Source organism: Oryx dammah, unplaced genomic scaffold (genome assembly GCF_014754425.2).
Source record: "Oryx dammah isolate SB20612 unplaced genomic scaffold, SCBI_Odam_1.1 HiC_scaffold_16, whole genome shotgun sequence".
In the NCBI taxonomy this organism is placed as follows: domain Eukaryota; kingdom Metazoa; phylum Chordata; class Mammalia; order Artiodactyla; family Bovidae; genus Oryx; species Oryx dammah.
Window position 1 is genome coordinate 9,582,504 of NW_024070200.1, and position 17,688 is coordinate 9,600,191.

The following is a 17,688-nucleotide window of genomic DNA, read 5'->3' on the forward strand; positions in this document are numbered from 1 at the left end:
AGACCTAGAGATTTTTTTCCCCCTCAACACCCCCAAGATGACATGGTAAATTGGTGGGTAAATAAGAAGTGTATTGGCTCCAAGTTTGCCATTTCCGTGCCTGATAGTAGGATATGGGGGACACTTTCTGAGCACAGAGCAGGGACTGTGACATCAAGGGAAGGCTCTCAGTGCAGGGAAAATGAGGTGCGCACACAGCAGGAGCTCTGAAGAGGCCGAGCAGATGATGCCTGTCCTGGAGAGGGTGGAGTGGGTTGCAACCCAGACACGGCATCCAATTGGAGCACCCTCCCCCTGTGCACACCCACCCTCATGCACCCTTGCGAGAGGTTTGGCTTGAGGACAGAGAAATTTTTCAAGTAAGAATTGACACCACTCCTTTCTTTCCTTATTACATCAGCAGCCTAGCTCATTAGTTCCATTAGGAGAAATACCTAAAAGAAAAGCCCTCAGGCCTTACCTCCACTCCTCACTGTTCTGTTTTTTCTCTCCCTTCTAATGTTGCTCATATGCAGAAATATTTGTGTGTAGATAGAAACAAAGTACACACACACTGTAGCATCAGTCAGCCTTGCAGGAGACCAGATTCACCTCAAGGGTCAACTTGGTGCCATGGTGGGAATTGCCTCCTCTGTGGGATTGTCCTCCTTGGCACAGGGCAGGGGTGGTGCGGTGCAGTGGTGAAGGGCAAGGACTTGTGGATCAGACTGCCCGGGTCCAAATCTTGGCTCCTCTCCTTGCCAACGCGCTGACTTTGGGAAAATTGCTTTAATCTCAGTGAAGTGGACATGATGATAACAGGACCTGCCTCCCACATTCCTCATGAATGCGTGAAGACCAAAAGTGCTCAGAACAGCAGAGAATCAGCACTCAGGGAGTGTCCGGCTTTTACTAGGAGCTCTAGGTGAGGGACAAGGTCAAACTCGGCAGGATGGGGGGAGAGTAAGTTCTGGAAAGCCCCGGCAACACTCGCCTGTCCTGACAGTCACCTGCCTGTGCAAGTTGCTCAGTCGTGTCTGACTGTGACCTCATGGACTATAGCCTACCAGGCTCCTCTGTCCATGGAATTCTCCAGGCCAGAATATTGGAGTGAGTAGCCGTTCCCTCCTCCAAAGGATCTTCCCAACCCAGGGATCGAAGGTCTTCCACATTGCAGATGGATTCTTTCCCAGCTCAGCCACCAGGGGAGCCCCGTGCCCGGCTACGATTCAGGAGGCCTTTCCCGAAGCAGGAGGCTGAACACATTCCTGCAGGCGCTGTCTGTCCCTCTCGATTCAGGTGTCAGTTATGACCAAGATATGACTAACTGGAAATCAGTGAGAGGGAATTTCAGGACTTAGTAGAGGACTTTTCTTCTTTCTTAAGCTAGCGCTTATGCAGTAAGAAGCACTCCTGCTCTGTACTCGGCGCCTGACAAATGGGGTTGCTCCCTGTTACCATGGCAGCCGGGAAGTGGGTTCTCAGGCCAGCCAGGGTCCCGCCAGAGCCCATTCGCTTTCCACTTCCCCACCCTGCCTCCTGCTGAGTGTGGACCCTGCAAGAGTCAAGGTGAAACTCATTACTTCCTGGGACTGCAGGAAAAGGCTGTATCTCAATGCGATCGGGGCTTCCCAGGTGGCGCTAAGTGGTGAAGAACCTGTCTGCCAGTGCTGGAGAGACATAGAGATGTGCGTTCAATCCCTGGGTCAGGAAGATCCCCTGAAGGAGGAAATAACAAACCACTCTAGTGTTCTTGCCTGGAGAATCTCACGGACAGGGGAGCCTGCGGGCTACAGTCCATAGGGTCACAAAGAGTTGTACATGACTGAAGCAACTTAGCCTGCATGCACTCAAATGGTGGAGAGGCATGGTTCGGGGTTGCCGGGTGGAAATATCCTGTTGACTTGCCGACAACAATAACTGCATCTGCAAATCACCTGGGTTTTTTTTTTATTATTTGTAGTTGTGGCAGGCAGGACCTTGAGTCTTCACTGCAGCACGCAGAACCTTTTTCTATCTTAATTTCAGCATATGGGATCTAGCTTCCTGACCAGGATTGCACCCAGGCCCCCCTGCTTTGGGAGCGTGGAATCTTAGCCTCTGGACCACCAGGGAAGTCCCGCAAAGCATCTTTAAATCATTGTTTCTCTCAGTGCGGGTGAGAAGTGTCAGGGGGGCCAGCTCCGACATCAGGTCCACCGTTTCCCAGCTCTGCAACCGTGAGAAAACTCTTAGCCAGAGTTTCCTTGTGTGTAAAGTGGAGATGCAGAGGACTACCCTCCAGGATCACGGCGAGACTTAGTGAAGGGGACCCCAGGGCACTGAGCACATTGTCCTGGTTCGCTGGGTGTTAGTTATCTGTGTAATTTGGTGCCAGTCCATGGCCACGCGGTGAGGTAGGTGATGAGAAAGAGAAAAACCAGCTCATCAGGAGTCAACGTTATTTGGGGGTCACAGAGTGGGAGCAGGGGGCGCAGGGGCTGAGCTCTCGGGGCCCTCGTCATTGACCTGGGCGACCGTGTTCCCCCAGGCTGGCCCGCCCCCACAGCCCACGTTCAGCCCCCTGCTGTCTCAGAACCTCACCGGCCCCCTCGGTGTCATCTGTTGCTGCAGGCGACCCGGGTGGCGCTGGCCACGGAGGAGCCGCGGGTAGATCGGCTGCAGGCCCAGCTGAAGGAGCTCATCGTCTCCCCCCAGGACCCGCAGCCACTCTCGGACAGCGTGGTCGCTGCCATCCAGGAGTACCAGAGGTACCGGGCGGGCCGAGGGCAGGCCTGGACCCCACGCTCAGGGGCCTCTGCCCATCTGGCCCCAGCTGCAGCTGGCTTGTGCCCTCTCGCTACCTGATAACCAATAATTCTTGCTCCTCTCAATGACTGGCTGTTATAGGGTCTCTCTGGGCTCAGGCACTGACCCCTTTCCATAATATTTTGCATTCTGCTTCCAGAAAGAGACCTACACTTCGCTTTTTCCTGTGCCAAGTGGCCTTTTCACTCATTTCCATTCAGTCTCCTTATGCAACTTTGCACCAGAGACGGGGCTCCTATGTAATGGTCCAAGGGGAGGGCTTTCCACCAGGCCAGCATCATGCCCCCACCTGCTGGTGGTACTGATGGAAGCACCTGGGCCTGACTTCAGGCCAGCTTCTACCTTCCATCAGCCCATGGGCTTGGGCATAGTCAGGGCTCAAGGCTCTTAGCTCAGCAAAGACCAGCGGATCAAATATCTACCCTGTGTGGAACTGGGCACAGTTTAAATTTGGAATCGGTGCCTGTTTTTACCGTGTGAGGCTCAGAGGAGTTTGGAACACAGCCCAACCGTTCCCATCTCTGTTGCTGTTGTTTTTTAGTCGCTCAGTCATGTCCAATTCTTTGTGACCCCATGGACTATAGCCCGCCAGGCCCCTCGGTCCATGGGATTTCCCGGACAGGAATACTGAGGTAGGTTGCCACTTCCTTCTGCAGGGGATCATCCCCCACCCAGGGATCAAACTCGCATCTCCTGCCTTGGCAGGTGGGGTTTTGTTTTTGTTTTTTTGTTTTTTCCCACTACTGAGCCACCTGGGAAGCACCCCCGTCTCTGTAGCATCTCTCATTCCCCTGTCTGATACAGGAGGTTCCCCGAGGAGGAACTCAGGGAGCTCCCCCCTTGCTGGGTGTCTCTCACCCCACAGTGTTAACAGGCCACCCTTCTGTATATTCAGAGCAGCGACCTGGTTCCCCCCGGGTGCTAGTGGGCAGTGGGACAGGGTGGCTGAGGTCTCCTTCGCTGCTCTTGTTGAGGTGGTGGGTGCTGGTTGTCTATGACTGAGTGCTAGACAGTCTATATACACCTGTGTATATACATCATAGATACACCTGTGTATATACATCATAGATACACCTGTGTATATACATATGGGCTTTCCAGGTGGTGCTAGTGGGAAAGAATCCAGCTGCAGTGCAGGAGATACATGTTCGATCCCTGGGTCAGAAAGACCCCCTGGAGGAGGGTACTGCAACCCACTTCAGTTTTCTTGCCTGGAGACTCCCATGGACAGAGGAGCCTGGCACGGTATAGTCCATATGGTTGCAAAGAGTCAGACACAAGTGAAGCGGCTTAGCGCGGCATGTCACGTGTAGCTGGTTTATAGTATTTTGTTAGTTTCAGGTATACAGCAAAGTGATTCAGTTATACATATATATCTATTCTTTTTCAGATTCTTTTCATTGCAGACTATTATAAGTTATTGAATATAGTTCCCTGTGCTACACCATGGCATTATATTTGAAAAATTATCTGTAGGGATTATTTGGGCCTAGTGTAATGGAATCTTACTCAAGAAGGGATTTTGTTTGCTTTTGTGAGTTGCCGGGGGCAGGCTGCCTGAGTCTGAGGTCTCCACAATTCCTCTTCGAGGCTTGTTTCTTTCCCTGGTCTGGAAGCTGGGCTGCACTCTGTTGGAGGACTGGCTTACTTCCAGAGCACTTGTATCCAGAAAGCCTAGGCCTCAGGGTCCCCTGGACAGCCCAGCAGCCTATGGAATAGGGAAGAGCTTGCCCCAGGAGCAGCACACCCGAGGTGCCCTGGGGGTCCGGGGGGAGGCCTGGCCCCTGGACTGACCCACTCTCTCCTCTCTCGGTGCTCCCTCTCCTGCGCTCACAGAATGAAGGCCAAGAGCAGCAGGCTGCGCAACGCCGCAGCCACGGAGCTGTGGCAGCGTTTCCAGCGGCACCCCCAGGACCTGCAGCTGTGGAGAGAGCTGGCCCAGAGACTCCTGGATGTCACCGCCAGCCTGCCAGACCCACCCTCCATCCACACCTTCCTGCCGCAGATCGAGGTAGGCCTGCCTGGTTCTGTTGGGAGGGATGGTGGGTGCCCCTGGGGGAGACCACCAGCCAAATGTGGCATTTCAGCCATCCCCGCAGGGAAAGAGGTATCTCTCGGTCCTCCAGGTATCTCGGTAGAGCTCATTGTAGCAGTCTGGCAAGTCCCAAGTGCACACTTGTAATTATCGGGGACAAAAGTCACCCTCAGTTCTTGGAGAGAAGGCGAAGCCTGGTGCTTGATGTGGCTCCGGGACTCTGCCGTGATCCACCCACACCGGTTCTCTTCCCGACCCTGGTGCAGACAGTCCTCTGCTGGAAGTCTGAGGATGTCAGGCCATTACCTTTAATGTGTACCCATTGGGATGCATGTGACAAGTGGCAGAAAACTGACTTTCTGCTGGTTCCAGAGCTGGCCTGATAGCTCAGTGGTATCTTCCAGAACCCAGGCTCTTTCCAGCTCTAAACTGCATCCGCCTTCAGGTCCTGGGGTGGCTGCCAGCACTGCCCGTGTGCATCCTGACTGGGGTACTGGGCTCATGATATACGGCTGTATGTCCTCGCATTTTCAGTTGACACATCTGAGCTTTTTCTCAGCATCCTTTAAAATGGTTCAATAGCATGGCTCAATAAATCACTTTAAATGGATGCAGACTATTCCATTTTATTTATTTTTTAAAGTAGCCACAGTTCGATTGTTGAGGTTGTTTGCAATTTTCATTGTCATAATGAATGTACATTGAATATGTATGTACACTGAGTTTTATTTCTGTTGCTACCATTCTCCTCATTTTACTGATGAGGGATCCAGGCCAGGGAGAAGTGAGAGAGCATATTCAAGGTCTGGTTGCTCAAGAGACACAGAGCTGGGGCCAGAACTGTGAGTTATAGAGTCTTGGCTAACATTCTCAGCCCTGTTTCCACTTTGGCTTCTGGAAACAGCTTTGCGGAACAAGCAGAATGATTCTTATCATTTGACTGTTGAGGAGCCACTTGCTTGAGGTTAACACAACGGTTGAGTGACAGGGCTGGCTTTGACCCAGGCCTGTCCAACTTTCCCTGCTGTGTCAGAATATTGCCTCCTGTCCTTCCCACTGGGGCAGAAAGCAAACGGGGACCTTCTTGAGGCAGGAGGGAGGTCCTATCATTCTAGAGTGGGACCCAGGACTCCCAGGGCAAGACTTTCACTGAGCAGTGGGTTGGAACACGTGGCGCCAGGACTTTGGCTTACTCACCTTTGGAGTCTGTTTGCTGGTTGGGACTGTGTCTTGCATCACTCCCACTGGCCTGCCTGGGCAGAAGGGATTTCACACGTCAGGGCTCAAGCTGCCAGCCCTCTCTTTTTTGACCACACCATGCGGCATGTGGGATCCTAGTTCCCCAGCCAGGAAATGAACCCATACCCCCGGCATTGGGAGTACAGAGTCTCAACCACTGGACTGCTAGGGAAGTCCCAGCCCTCTCTTTTCTCGACTCAGCTTCTGCATCTAGCCTCAGAGCGGCTTGTGGATTGAAAGTGAAAGTGTTAGTTGCTCCATCCTGTCTGACTCTTTGCGACCCCATGGACTGTAGCCCTCCCAACTCCTCTGTCCATGGAATTCTCCAGGCAAGAATACTGGAGTGGGTAGCCATTCCCTTCTCTAGGGGATCTTCCTGATTCAGGGATGGAACCCAGGTCTCCTGCCTTGCAGGCATGTTCTTTTCTGCCTGAGCCGCCCGGGAAGCCTTGTGGATCAGCAAAGCTCCAGCCAAAACCTGGGCGTGGCCGGTGTGTTAGTTCTCTAGAGCTGCTGTAACAAAGCACCGAAAAGTGGTGCTTTTATAAAAAAAGAAAACAACAGAACTTCATTCTCTTAAAGTTCTGAAAGCTGGAAGTCTGAAGGTGACATATCAAGAGGATCTTGCTGTCTCCTGTGGTTCTGGGGGAGACTCCTCCCTTGCCTCTTCTAGCTTCTGATGTTCCCTGCAGGTTGCTGGCATTCACTGCCTTGTGGGTCCACCGCTCTGATCTCTGCCTGTCATCATGGACCATCCTCCCCCTGAAGATCTCCACCACCTCTTCCCTCTGTGCATGCATCTGGGTCTAAGCCTTCCCTTTCTGTAAGGGCACCAGTCAACGACATCATTTTAACTTGATTGCCTCTGTAAAGCCCCTCTCTCCAAGGAAGGTTGTATTCTAAGGTAGTGGAGTTGAGACGACCATACCTTTTTTTTCCCCCACCATTTCTCTTTTGAAGGTCACAATGCCACCCAGAACAGCTGGTTAAATAATAATGGCTGAGAAGATCGATCTTTTCTTATGAGTTCAGTGAGGGTCCTGCACTGTTAAATGCTTTTTAGGCATTTAAGCCTCGTGACAGTCCCACGAGCTGGGATGTGCCTATTGGTCATTTACCGATGAGGAAACTGAGGCTTGGACTTACCCAGGTTCTCCCAGTCCGTGGTGGTGGTGGTGGTTTAGTCACTAAGTCGTGTCCCACTCTTGGGATCCCACGGACTGTAGCCCACCAGGCTTCTCTGTCCATGGGATTTCCTAGGCCAGAATACTGGAGTGGGTGGCCATTTCCTTCTCTACCCAGTCAGTGTGCCATCCAAACTCATGATTGCAACTCCCCAGCCTGAATTCTTCACCCTTGTGATATTGTGTCTGAGTCTGGAAAAAGGGAATGAAGGTGGCCCCCTACCTCAAGAGGCTTGGCCTCTGTGTGGCTAATCACCAACTATACACGTCATCAGCAGGTCACCTACCTGGGCTGCAGTCTGACTTCTTCCTCTCCCAGCCCCATGCCTAGCTCATTGTCTCTGTAACATCATCAGATATCAAGTGGAAGGACTCTGGCCAGCTGAAGACAAAACCCCTGGCCTCCAGGCTCCTGAGCCCTTGGTGAGAGAAGCAAGACATGTTTACCTCCAAGAGCTGGTTGATCAATAGGACCCTGAAGTCGGGCAAAGGGCTTTGGGGCAGGAAGAGTGAGTTTCAGGTGGGAATGTGACCAGGGCAGGCTTCCTGGAGGAGGTGGGGCCTGGGCTGTGCAGAGTTCAGGCTATCTGCATGGGAGCTGGCTGCCCGTTACGCGAGGCTACAGAGTTCCCTGTTGGTCCTCTCTCTGCCCCATGAGCTCCTGTACATCACAACCCCAGTGAGATGCCACCTCCTCTGGGAAGCCTTCCTGAATTCCCTCTGATTATGCTCCCCTAGGCCCTTTTGTGGTTGTTCAGTTGCTAAATTGTGTCGGACTCTTTGCGACCCCATGGATTTCAGCACGCCAGGCTTCCCTGTCCTTCACTATCTCCCGGAGTTTACTCAAACTTATGTCTCAGTGATGCCATCTAACCATCTCATCCTCTGTCACTCTCTTCTCCTCCCGCCTTCAGTCTTTCTTAGCATCAGGGTCTTTTCCAGTGAGTCAGCTCTTCACATCAGGTGGCTAAAGTATTGGAGCTTCAACTTCAGTGTCAGTTCTTCCAATGAATAATCAGGGTTGATTTCCTGTAGGACTGACTGGTTTGATCTCCTTGCTGTCTGAGGGACTCTCAAGAGTCTTCTCTAACAGCACAGTTTGACAGCAGCAATTCTTTGGCGCTCAGCCTTCTTTATGGTCCAGCTCTCACATCCACACATGACTCCTAGAAAAACCATAGCTTTGACTATATGGACTTCTGTTGGCAAAGTGATGTCTCTGCTTTTTAATATGCTGTCCAAGTTTGTAATAGCTTTTCTTCCAAGGAGCAAATGTCTTTTAAGTTCATGGTTGCAGTCACCATCCACAGTGATTTTGGAGCCCAAGAGAAAATCTATCACTGCTTCCACTTTTTCCCCTTCTATTTGCCATGAAGTGATGGGGCCAGATGCCATTTTAGTGTTTTGAACATTGAGTTTTAAGTCAGTGTTTTCACTCTCATCAAGAAGCGCTTTAGTTTGTCCTCACTTTCTGCCATTAGAACGGTATCATCTGCATGTCTCAGGTGGTTGACATTTCTCCTGAAAATCTTGCTTCTAGCTTGTGATTCATCCAGCCCAGGATTTCGCATGATGTACTCTGCATATAAGTTAAATAAACGGGGGACGATCTACAGCTTTGATGCACTCCTTTCCCAGTTTTGAACCAGTCGTTTGTTCTGTGTAAGGTTCTGACTGTTGCTTCTTGACCCACATTCAGGTTTCTCTGGAGACAGGTGAGGTGGTCTGGTATTCAAAATGTCCCACACGCCAACTTGGGGATGGCCCTCTGTTGTCTGTGATGGAGAATCATTGAGTAGAGGATCAGACTGGTTCCGTTTGGGTTTGGCTGCAATGTGCAGAGTCGATCTGAGGGGCAACTGAGAGGCAGAAGATGGTCAGGAGCTGCAGGGGTCCAAGTGAGCAAGGCTGAGAGTGCACCACGGTCAGTGGGAGCCAATGGAGTGGAGACAGATTTCTGACACTCATAGGAGGCAGCCTTCTTGCTCGGGATTTGGTAACAAGATGGATGTGGGGGGTGAGAAGGGAATCAGACTGACCCTGACATTTAGGGCCTCCCGCCACCTTCCCGCCTGCCTGTTTCTCCTTGCATTCACCTCTCCCTCGGCCACCAGCACAGAGGCCTAGCCTCCCAGGCAGGTGCAGCCGGACCAGGTGCGTTCCTGCCCCGGCTTCATCCTGCTCTCCTGTTCACGGAAGCCTTGTATCCCCCAGGCGGCCTTGATGGAGAGCTCCCGCCTGAAGGAGCAGCTGACGATGCTGCAGCTGAAGAAAGACCTGCTGGGCAGCATCTTTGGCCAGGAGAGAGCCACAGCCCTGCTGGAGCAGGTGGCGACTTCCGTGAGGGACAGAGACTTGCTCCACAACCGCCTTCTGCAGAGGAAGAGCAAATTGCAGGTGAGCCCCGTCTAGGCCCTCAGCTCAGCCTTCCTGCAGGCACAGCCCTGTATCCTGACCCCAGCCCTGCCACTCGCCACTGTGTGGCCCTGGGCATATCCTTTGTTCCGCACAACCTCAGAGCCCTCAGCTATATCATCTGGGTAGGATTGTGGTGGGATCCTTCTCATTTGTCTGCCTCCTGCCTCTGCCCCCAAATCCCATTCTATACTCATCAAATCAAATTTGTCTTCTGCAGAGAGCTGAGAGGCAGTTAGATGGGAAGATGCAGAGAAAAACACTTGTAAACTTTAAAGCAGCGAGAGCCGGAAGCTATTTTTGTTCTTATTGCTGTTCAGTTGCTCAGTCGTGTCTGACTCTTTGCAACCTCATGGACTGCAGCACACCAGGCTTCCCTGTCCTTCACCAACACCTGGAGCTTACTCAAACTGACGTCCATTGAGTCAGTGATGCCATCCAACCATCTTATCCTCTGTCACCCCCTTCTCCTCCTGCCCTCAATCTTTCCCAGCATCGGGGTCTTTTCCAGTGAGTTGGCTCTTTGCGTCAGGTGGCTAAATTATTGGACAGTTTCTCCTTTTAGGTAACAATTATTTGCTAAGCATCTGAGAATGATGATAGTGGCAAAGCGATATCTCTAGGACACTGACCAGAGGCCAGGCACCTGTGAAAAGCCCCACACCCATGGTCTGATTTCTTCAACGGAGCAGACATTTAGCATGCATTTTAGGGTCTGCAAGGCCTGCGATTTCTGTTGCAGCTTCTGAACTCTGCTGGTGTAGCAAGAAATCAACTGTAAATGAATGGGCATGACTGCATGGCAGTACAACCTTGTTTACAAGCACTGGCCTCTGGTGGGACTTGGGGTATGTGGGAGGAGATGCAGTTTGCCAGCACCTATTCTAGAAGCAGAACAATTGTTAGGTGAGGACACAATGATCCTCAGAGAGGGGCATCAGATCCCCTCAAGAACTCCAGGAAGGCTTCCTGGAGGCGGTGGTTCCTGAGTGAGTAGGAGCCGGACGGGAGAAGACTGGAGGAAAAGCAGCCCGTCTGTGAGTGTCAGCTTGTGCCACAGGGAGACTGAGCGGAAGGCTGAGCTGTGTGCTGCCTGTTGTGTCTCCGCAGAGCTTACTTGCTCAGCACAAAGATTTCGGGGCGACTTTCGAGCCTCTGCAGAAAAAGCTCTCAGACCTCCAAATCCGGGTCCAAGCCGAGAATGGGCTTCGGCGGGACCTTCCTGAGAAACAGGCCCAGCTTCTGAGGTTGCAGGTAAGAGGTCTGTCTGGCCCGAATCACCTCCACTCAGATGTTCACCTGTGCCGGAAGCAGCCCCCTTGCAGTAATAGTGGCCAGCCAAGCGGCAGTCAGCCCAAGCCAGAGATTGTGATCCCTCCCTGGCCCTTGAGATCTGACCTTTCTTCTCAGCTGAGTTTCTGCTGGTATGCCCGATGGTTCCTGGCCTTTAGCACCTCCAAATGGCTGATACTTGAGCCCAACAAAATAAGAAGTTTTTTTTTGCTTACTCTGTGGTCCTAAAGTCTAACATGAATATTTGCTTCTAAAGTTGCTTTGCTAAGTGTTCCTAATGAGGCCAGAGGCCTTCAGTTAAATAAGTGATTTGAGGATTAAGAATAAATATTTTAAAACACATGGACTGTAGGTAGGCTGATCATGAATCTGTTGGCTGGGTGAGGAGCTTGCTGGTTTTCAAAATGCCCAGGAAACAACAGTTATCTTTTAAAAATCCAGGCACAGCTCATACATAACTAGGAGTGTTCTTTGGAAGGTATTAAAAATGATGCATTTGGGGGCTTTAAAACTAAAGCTAAGATGTGATTCTCCGTAAGAAGAGGTGGTCGTCAAGTAGGAGTCCCGACATGAGTCTGTCCCCCAGCGACACCTTCTGGTCTTTAGCAGTTTATTTTCATGGTGTCACAGAATATTTTCATCTCATTAAAAAAATTCTCACCAGTCCTAAGAGTGGGCCCATCAGACAGCTGTATATACGGTGTGGCTGATGGAGTTGGGGAGTCCCGCCATCCCTGAACCCTCCCGGTCTTTTGCATTCAGGGTCCCCACCCTGATCAGCGTCCACGAGAAGGAGAAAGGATGTTCCACTCATTCCTTCCTCTCCCGCAGGGGCTGCAGGAGGAGGGGATGGACCTGGGGTCTCAGGTGGAGGCCATGAGGCCCCTCTTCCAGGGGAACCCTAACCACCAGCACAAAATGGACCAGCTTTCCGCCGCCCACCAGGCCCTGCAGAGGTCTCTGGAGGTAAGGGGCCAGCAGAGGGTCTGGGTCAACAGAGGCCAGGTCCCTGGAATCTGTCCGCCCCTCCTGAGGACTTTCTCCCTCTTTTCTTTCATCGTTCCTTCCAACCCTTCTTTGTCTTTCTCCCTTTCTTTCTTCCCTTCCTCATTTGTTCATGATTGAGCGCCTCCTGTATGCCAGGCAGGATGCTGGGTCCTGAGGATGGAGACACTGTGAGCAGGACAGCAAGCCCCCTGCCTTCCTGGGGCTTCAGTGCCGATGGGTAGATGGACAAGTCAGCAACAAGTTAAACATACGATTCCACATGTCAAACATGCGCATCCACAAGTGAAACACGCAGTTCTGCACATGCCAGGAGACCAAGGCACGGAGCAGGCCGCACCCACACAGGAGCCCCCGTCGTGTTTGGGTCCCGGCTGCCGTGAGCTCTGTCTGCGGCGCCCTCTGGTGGCCACCTGGATCCTTCTTGTGTCTGTGCTGGAGTGACCGCAGTGTGGAGAAGGCAATGGCACCCTACTCCAGTACTTTTGCCTGGAAAATCCCATGGACGGAGGAGCCTGGGAGGCTGCAGTCCATGGGGTCGTGAAGAGTCGAACACACTGAGCGACTTCACTTTGACTTTTCACTTTCATGCATTGGAGAAGGAAATGGCAACCCACTCCAGTATTCTTACCTAGAGAATCCCAGGGATGGGGGAGCCTGGTGGGCTGCCGTCTATGGGGTCGCACAGAGTCGGACACGACTGAAGCGACTTAGCAGCAGCAGGGTGGTGTGGGTAGTGGGACAAGCTGAAATGTCTGTCCCAGCCTTAGCCTGACGACACTGATTCAAGTGAAGTCCTGGGTCTGCATCTGTAACAAGAGTCCCAGGTGTGCAAAGCCAGCTCTCAGGCATCCGCAGCTCAGGAAAGTGTTTAGTTTAAGGCAGGATCTCTCACCCTTCCGGACCCTGTGTGCTCTATTTTAATAAAGAATTTCTGGCATTGTCTTTGCAATCCTGAAATTCATAGATAGTACAAGTTACCCACACGATTTACAAATTTAATATAATGCTTTTTCTATCATCAAAAAGAGAAATAAAAGCAAACAAATGATAAGAAAATAATATGTTAATAATAACCTATAATGGAAAAAGACTCTGAAAAAGAAAATGTATATTACAGACATCTATATAGATGTATACATATTTATATTGATAGAAATTTAACAAAATCACATTGCTATACACCTGAAACATTGTAAATCAATTACTCTTGTTGTTCAGTCACTCAGTTACTCAGTTGTATTCGACTCTTTGGGACCCCATGGACTGCAGCATGCCGGGCTTCCCTGTCCTCCACTATCTCCCGGAATTTGCTCGAACTCATGTCTATTAAGTCAACACTGCCATCCAACCATCTCATCCTGTTGCCCCCTTCTCCTCCTGCCCTCAATCTTTCCCAGCATCAGGGTCTTTTCCAACGAGTCAGCTCTTCACATCAGGTGGCCAAAGTACTGGAGCTTCCGCTTCAGCATCAGTCCTCCCATGAATAGTCAGGGTTGATTTCCTATTCAACTATATGTCAATGAAAAAATAAAATAATGCTTTTCAATAAAGTAAGTGCTTCTAGATGGCCAAAGACGTAGGCGGCAATCAGAATACACCCACTCTATTCAGCCGCAAAGTGAAGTTCGCACCTGTTGTGTTACATGCAGGGGTGAAACCTGTGTTTAGCTTTAGTAGGCACCGACTTATAGTCTTCCCAAGTGGTTGTATCAGTTTATACCCCACACTGGTGGTGGAAGAGAGCACCCATCACCCACACCCTCACTCAGAGTTGGTACTTCCCATAGAAGCAGAACAAGCTTAGAGGCACTTTAAACCAGACTTGGTCTTTCCAGAGTCGATTCCTTGCACTGTGCAGAAGAGAAGATCAACCTCTCGGGTTCCTCCCTGGGTGGGGAGCCCTGGGGGCCATCTTAGCCCGGGGCTCTGGCAGGGCTGAGGGTCCTGCAGGATGGGGTCGCCGAGGGTTTCAGCCTGGTTCCCCCGGGGCTGTTCCACAGGACCTCCTGGAAGGACGCCAGCAGAGCCTGCGGGAACATTGCACCTTCAACCACGAGCTGCTGAAGCTGCGGCAGTGGATCTCTGTGATCACACAGAAGCTGGAGGCTCACTGTGGGGACACGGGCCCATGGGATGCCCAGTCCCGGGAGGCTGAGGTTGAGGTAAGATGAATCTCCCCACAGAGATGCTTATTCTCTCCCCTGCATCCCAAAGGCAGGTTCGGGGGCGGAGGGTGGTGAATGGTGCTCTCATACCAGGGAGCAGACAGCCCACCACCCCAGGACTTAACTCTGTGTGTGTGTGTGTGTGTGTGTGTGTGTGTATGTATGTCCTTTAGAGGCTGCTGGCTGAATTCCCAGAGAAGGAAGCCCAGCTGCCCGTGATGGAAGCGCTCGGCCGGCTGGTGATAGAGGCATCTTCTCTGGAGGGAGCTGCTGTGGTCCAAGGGGAGCTGGAGGAGCTGACCAAGTCATGGAGGGCCTTGAGGCAGCTGGAGGAGAGCCTGCTGAGGTGAGAGGGCCTCCTGGGTTGGAACCTGGTCTCAGACAACCCTCCTTCCCTGCAGGGAGAGCTCAGCCGTGTTCCTAGAACAGACGGCTGGGGTTCTTCTGTGTGCCAGGCGTGGTGCCAAGTGCCTCCGGGCATCCCCAGGCAATTCTAAGTAGAGGCAGTAAGAGCAGGTAAGCGTCCAGCTTAGCCTCCAGCCCCTGCTGGCTGGGGCCTCACCTGCATCGGTAAATATATGCCCCTTGTTGACGGTAACGTGAGTCTCGAGCAGGGAACTGGAAATGCAGGTACCCTGGGGAGCTTCTGACCAACCTGAAGGACAGGCACGGGCTTGTGAGGACCAGAAGTCACCTCCCTCCCCTGTTCTGTTACTTCTCCCGTGATCTGGGAAGTCCCCATCTCATCATCACGTTGACTGGGTGGATTTGACTTCTCAGCCTCATCAGAAACCGGCAGCTGCAGAAGACGACAGAAGTGGATTCAGGGGAGAAAATGATTTTCACCAACAACATCCCAAAGACTGGGTTTCTCATCCTCCCCACGGATCTTACTTCCCGGCGTCGCCGTCAGGTAAGTCCATGTCATGGGCTTCTGGGGAGGGCCCAGATCTGAGTCAGTTGATGGTGGGAAGGTGTCACCAGTAAACTCCCTCCCCGCCTGGGGCCACATGCTCAGCTCAGGACTGGGCCCTGTCCTGTCTCGGGTGAGCCTGCCCAGTGGTGACACAAGAGTGCCCTGGGCCTCTGGGCAGAGGGACTCTGGGACCCCAGACCCAGGGTTTGCACTGAGGAAGGTCCTGGGGATTTTTAGGGCAGGCAGGCCCTCACCCTCAGAAAATCCGACTGCTTCCCTTGCAGGGAAGAGAATGTCAGAGTGTGAAGCTTCCTAGCAGCACTAGGTTGCAAACTAAAAGTTCACAAGATAGGTATTTTTGGTGCTCTGGTGGCTCAGATGGTAAACAATCTGCCTGCAATGCAGAAGACCCGAGTTTGACCCCTAGGTTGGAAAGACTCCCTAGAGAAGGGAATGGTAACCCGCTCTAATATTCTTGCCTGGAGAATCCCATGGACTAGAGGAGCCTGGCGGGCTCCAGTTCATGGGGTTGCAAAGAACTGGACACGACTGAACGACTAACACATAACACACAGAAACTGTAGTTTGTAAAAAGAACTAACCTCACTATATCATATCATCCATTCCTCTCCTTGACAGGCTTTAAAAAAACAGAACCACAATGAGAAGAAATTCATTCCTTGTTCTTCAAAGACAGCATGCTAATTCATTCATTCTTCCATTCCTTCTTTCATTTCCCCATCCAGAAAGCTCTTACTGAGTCTTTCTGTGTTCTGAGAACTGTGCTTGGAGCTGGAACACAGCTGTAAACAAAACAGAGATACTTTCAACCCTCAGAGAACGTAGCATCCAGCACAGAGCTTTTCAAATTGTCATATGCATCCAGATCGTACCAAAATGCAGATTCTGATTCAGTAGGTCTGGACTGGGACCCTTCACTCTGCATTTCTACAAGCCCCCAGGTGATGCTAAGCCTGCTAGGCCTTGGAGCACATTTTGAGAAGCAGGGAAGCAGGAACCGCAAAGCAATAGAATAAGGGTTTACAGAACACGTGGTTCACAGAGGCAGAAGACCCAGAGGCCAAGCAGCCTGCTGCAGAGTGAAGGACTTGGGGGTAGCGAAGCCCTCCATGGAGAGATGAAAATGAGATGTCCAGGGCTCCTCACAGCTGAGTGGGAGTCAAGGAGAGGCGGAACGGAGTGTGTTCCATGCAGAGGAGACTGTGCCTGCAAGGACCCGAGGGAGACAGCACCAGCGCCGGGTGCTAAATGTCTGTGGGCCCTGGCTCAGACGATGGGGCAGGTCTCATGAGCTGCAGAGCCAGGCAGGGCCAGAATCTGAGGCTCTCCTGCTGCATCATCGTGTGTGAGAAGCCACTCAGCTGTGTAAGTGATGGCGTGGCTGAGTGGACTTGCATCTTATTTATTTATTATTTTTATTTTTGTTTATTTTTTAATCATTGGCTTCACTGGGTCTTTGTTGCAGTGCATGGGCTCTTCATTGCCATGCACGGGCTTTCTCTAGTTGTGGCAAGCCGGGGCAGCTCTTCGCTGCAGGGCACAGGTTTCACACTGAGGCAGCTTCTCTCGTTGCAGAGCACAGGCTCCAGGGCATGTGGGCTTCCGTTGGTGTAGCTTGCGGGCTCTAGAGCAGAGGCTCTAGTAGGTGTCTAGTAGGCTCACGGCTTAGTTGCCCCGTGGCATATGGGGTCTTAGTTCCCAAGCTAGCGATCGAACCTGGGTCCCCTGAATCAACAGGTGGATTCTTAACCACTGGACCACCAGGGAAGTCCCTGGACTTGCATCTTAGACAGATCACTCTGGCCACCTAACTTGAAGAGGGATAGAAGTGGCAGGAGGTGATCATATTGTAGACATCCTGATAAGGGATGATGCTGGTAGCCTTCAGGAGACCAAAGAGGTGGCAGTGAGGAATGTTCTTGGTCCCTAATCATGTCTACATTGAGTAGAGATGCTTTCCTCATCCCCTCGTCCCCCAGGTGCTTCTTCTCTCCCTCTGGGCATCCTCATCCCCCACCCTCTGCTTGGATGGAATTCCCAGGACACATGGCCAGTAGGCTGTTTGCAGAAACTCTGAGGCTTTGACCATGCTGTGCCTTCCTGCAGGCAGGGCTGCTCAGGGAGGAAGGAGGCAGCCATGAGGATTATTCCCAGTCCCTGAGGAACTTTGAGGACTGGTTGCAGGAGGAAAATTTCAAGCTGGTTAGGATCATCGCCATGAAAACTCCCACCACCGAGGACTTGAGGACCAGAGCAACAAAGCTACAGGTTTGTGCCCAAGGAACAGCCTCTTTATTTCAGAGGATTTGGCCCCCAAAGATGTGTTTGCTGCCAGAGAGTTCTCAAAAAAAAAAAAAGAGCACATACTTGTTATGGCTCATGTATAAATTTTTTTAAAGATGTATTTATGGCCGTGCGTGGGCCTTCTCCATTTGCAGTGAGTGAGGGCTGCTCTCTAGTTGCCGTGCACAGGCTTCTCATTGCGGCGGTTTCTCTTGTGGAGCATGGGCTCTGGGTGTGCGGGCTTCAGTAGTTGCAACGCTCGAGCTCAGTAGTTGTGGCTCACGGGCTTAGTTGCTCCGCACCATGTGGAATCTTCCCAGACCAGGGATCGAAACTGTGGCC

At 51.8% G+C, this 17,688-nt stretch overlaps 1 protein-coding gene across 1 annotated transcript in view; it reads left to right on the plus strand.

The window, feature by feature from the left end:
* The window catches only part of SYNE3 (spectrin repeat containing nuclear envelope family member 3), a 106,466-nt gene that overhangs the window by 66,649 nt on the left and 22,129 nt on the right, over nt 1-17,688 (plus strand). The window contains exons 7-15 of the mRNA XM_040257092.1: nt 2,593-2,729; nt 4,624-4,798; nt 9,460-9,642; nt 10,771-10,914; nt 11,785-11,919; nt 13,962-14,123; nt 14,300-14,472; nt 14,907-15,039; nt 17,170-17,331. Of these exons, the coding sequence (XP_040113026.1) occupies nt 2,593-2,729; nt 4,624-4,798; nt 9,460-9,642; nt 10,771-10,914; nt 11,785-11,919; nt 13,962-14,123; nt 14,300-14,472; nt 14,907-15,039; nt 17,170-17,331 (1,404 nt within the window). The remainder of the gene's footprint in view (nt 1-2,592; nt 2,730-4,623; nt 4,799-9,459; nt 9,643-10,770; nt 10,915-11,784; nt 11,920-13,961; nt 14,124-14,299; nt 14,473-14,906; nt 15,040-17,169; nt 17,332-17,688) is intronic.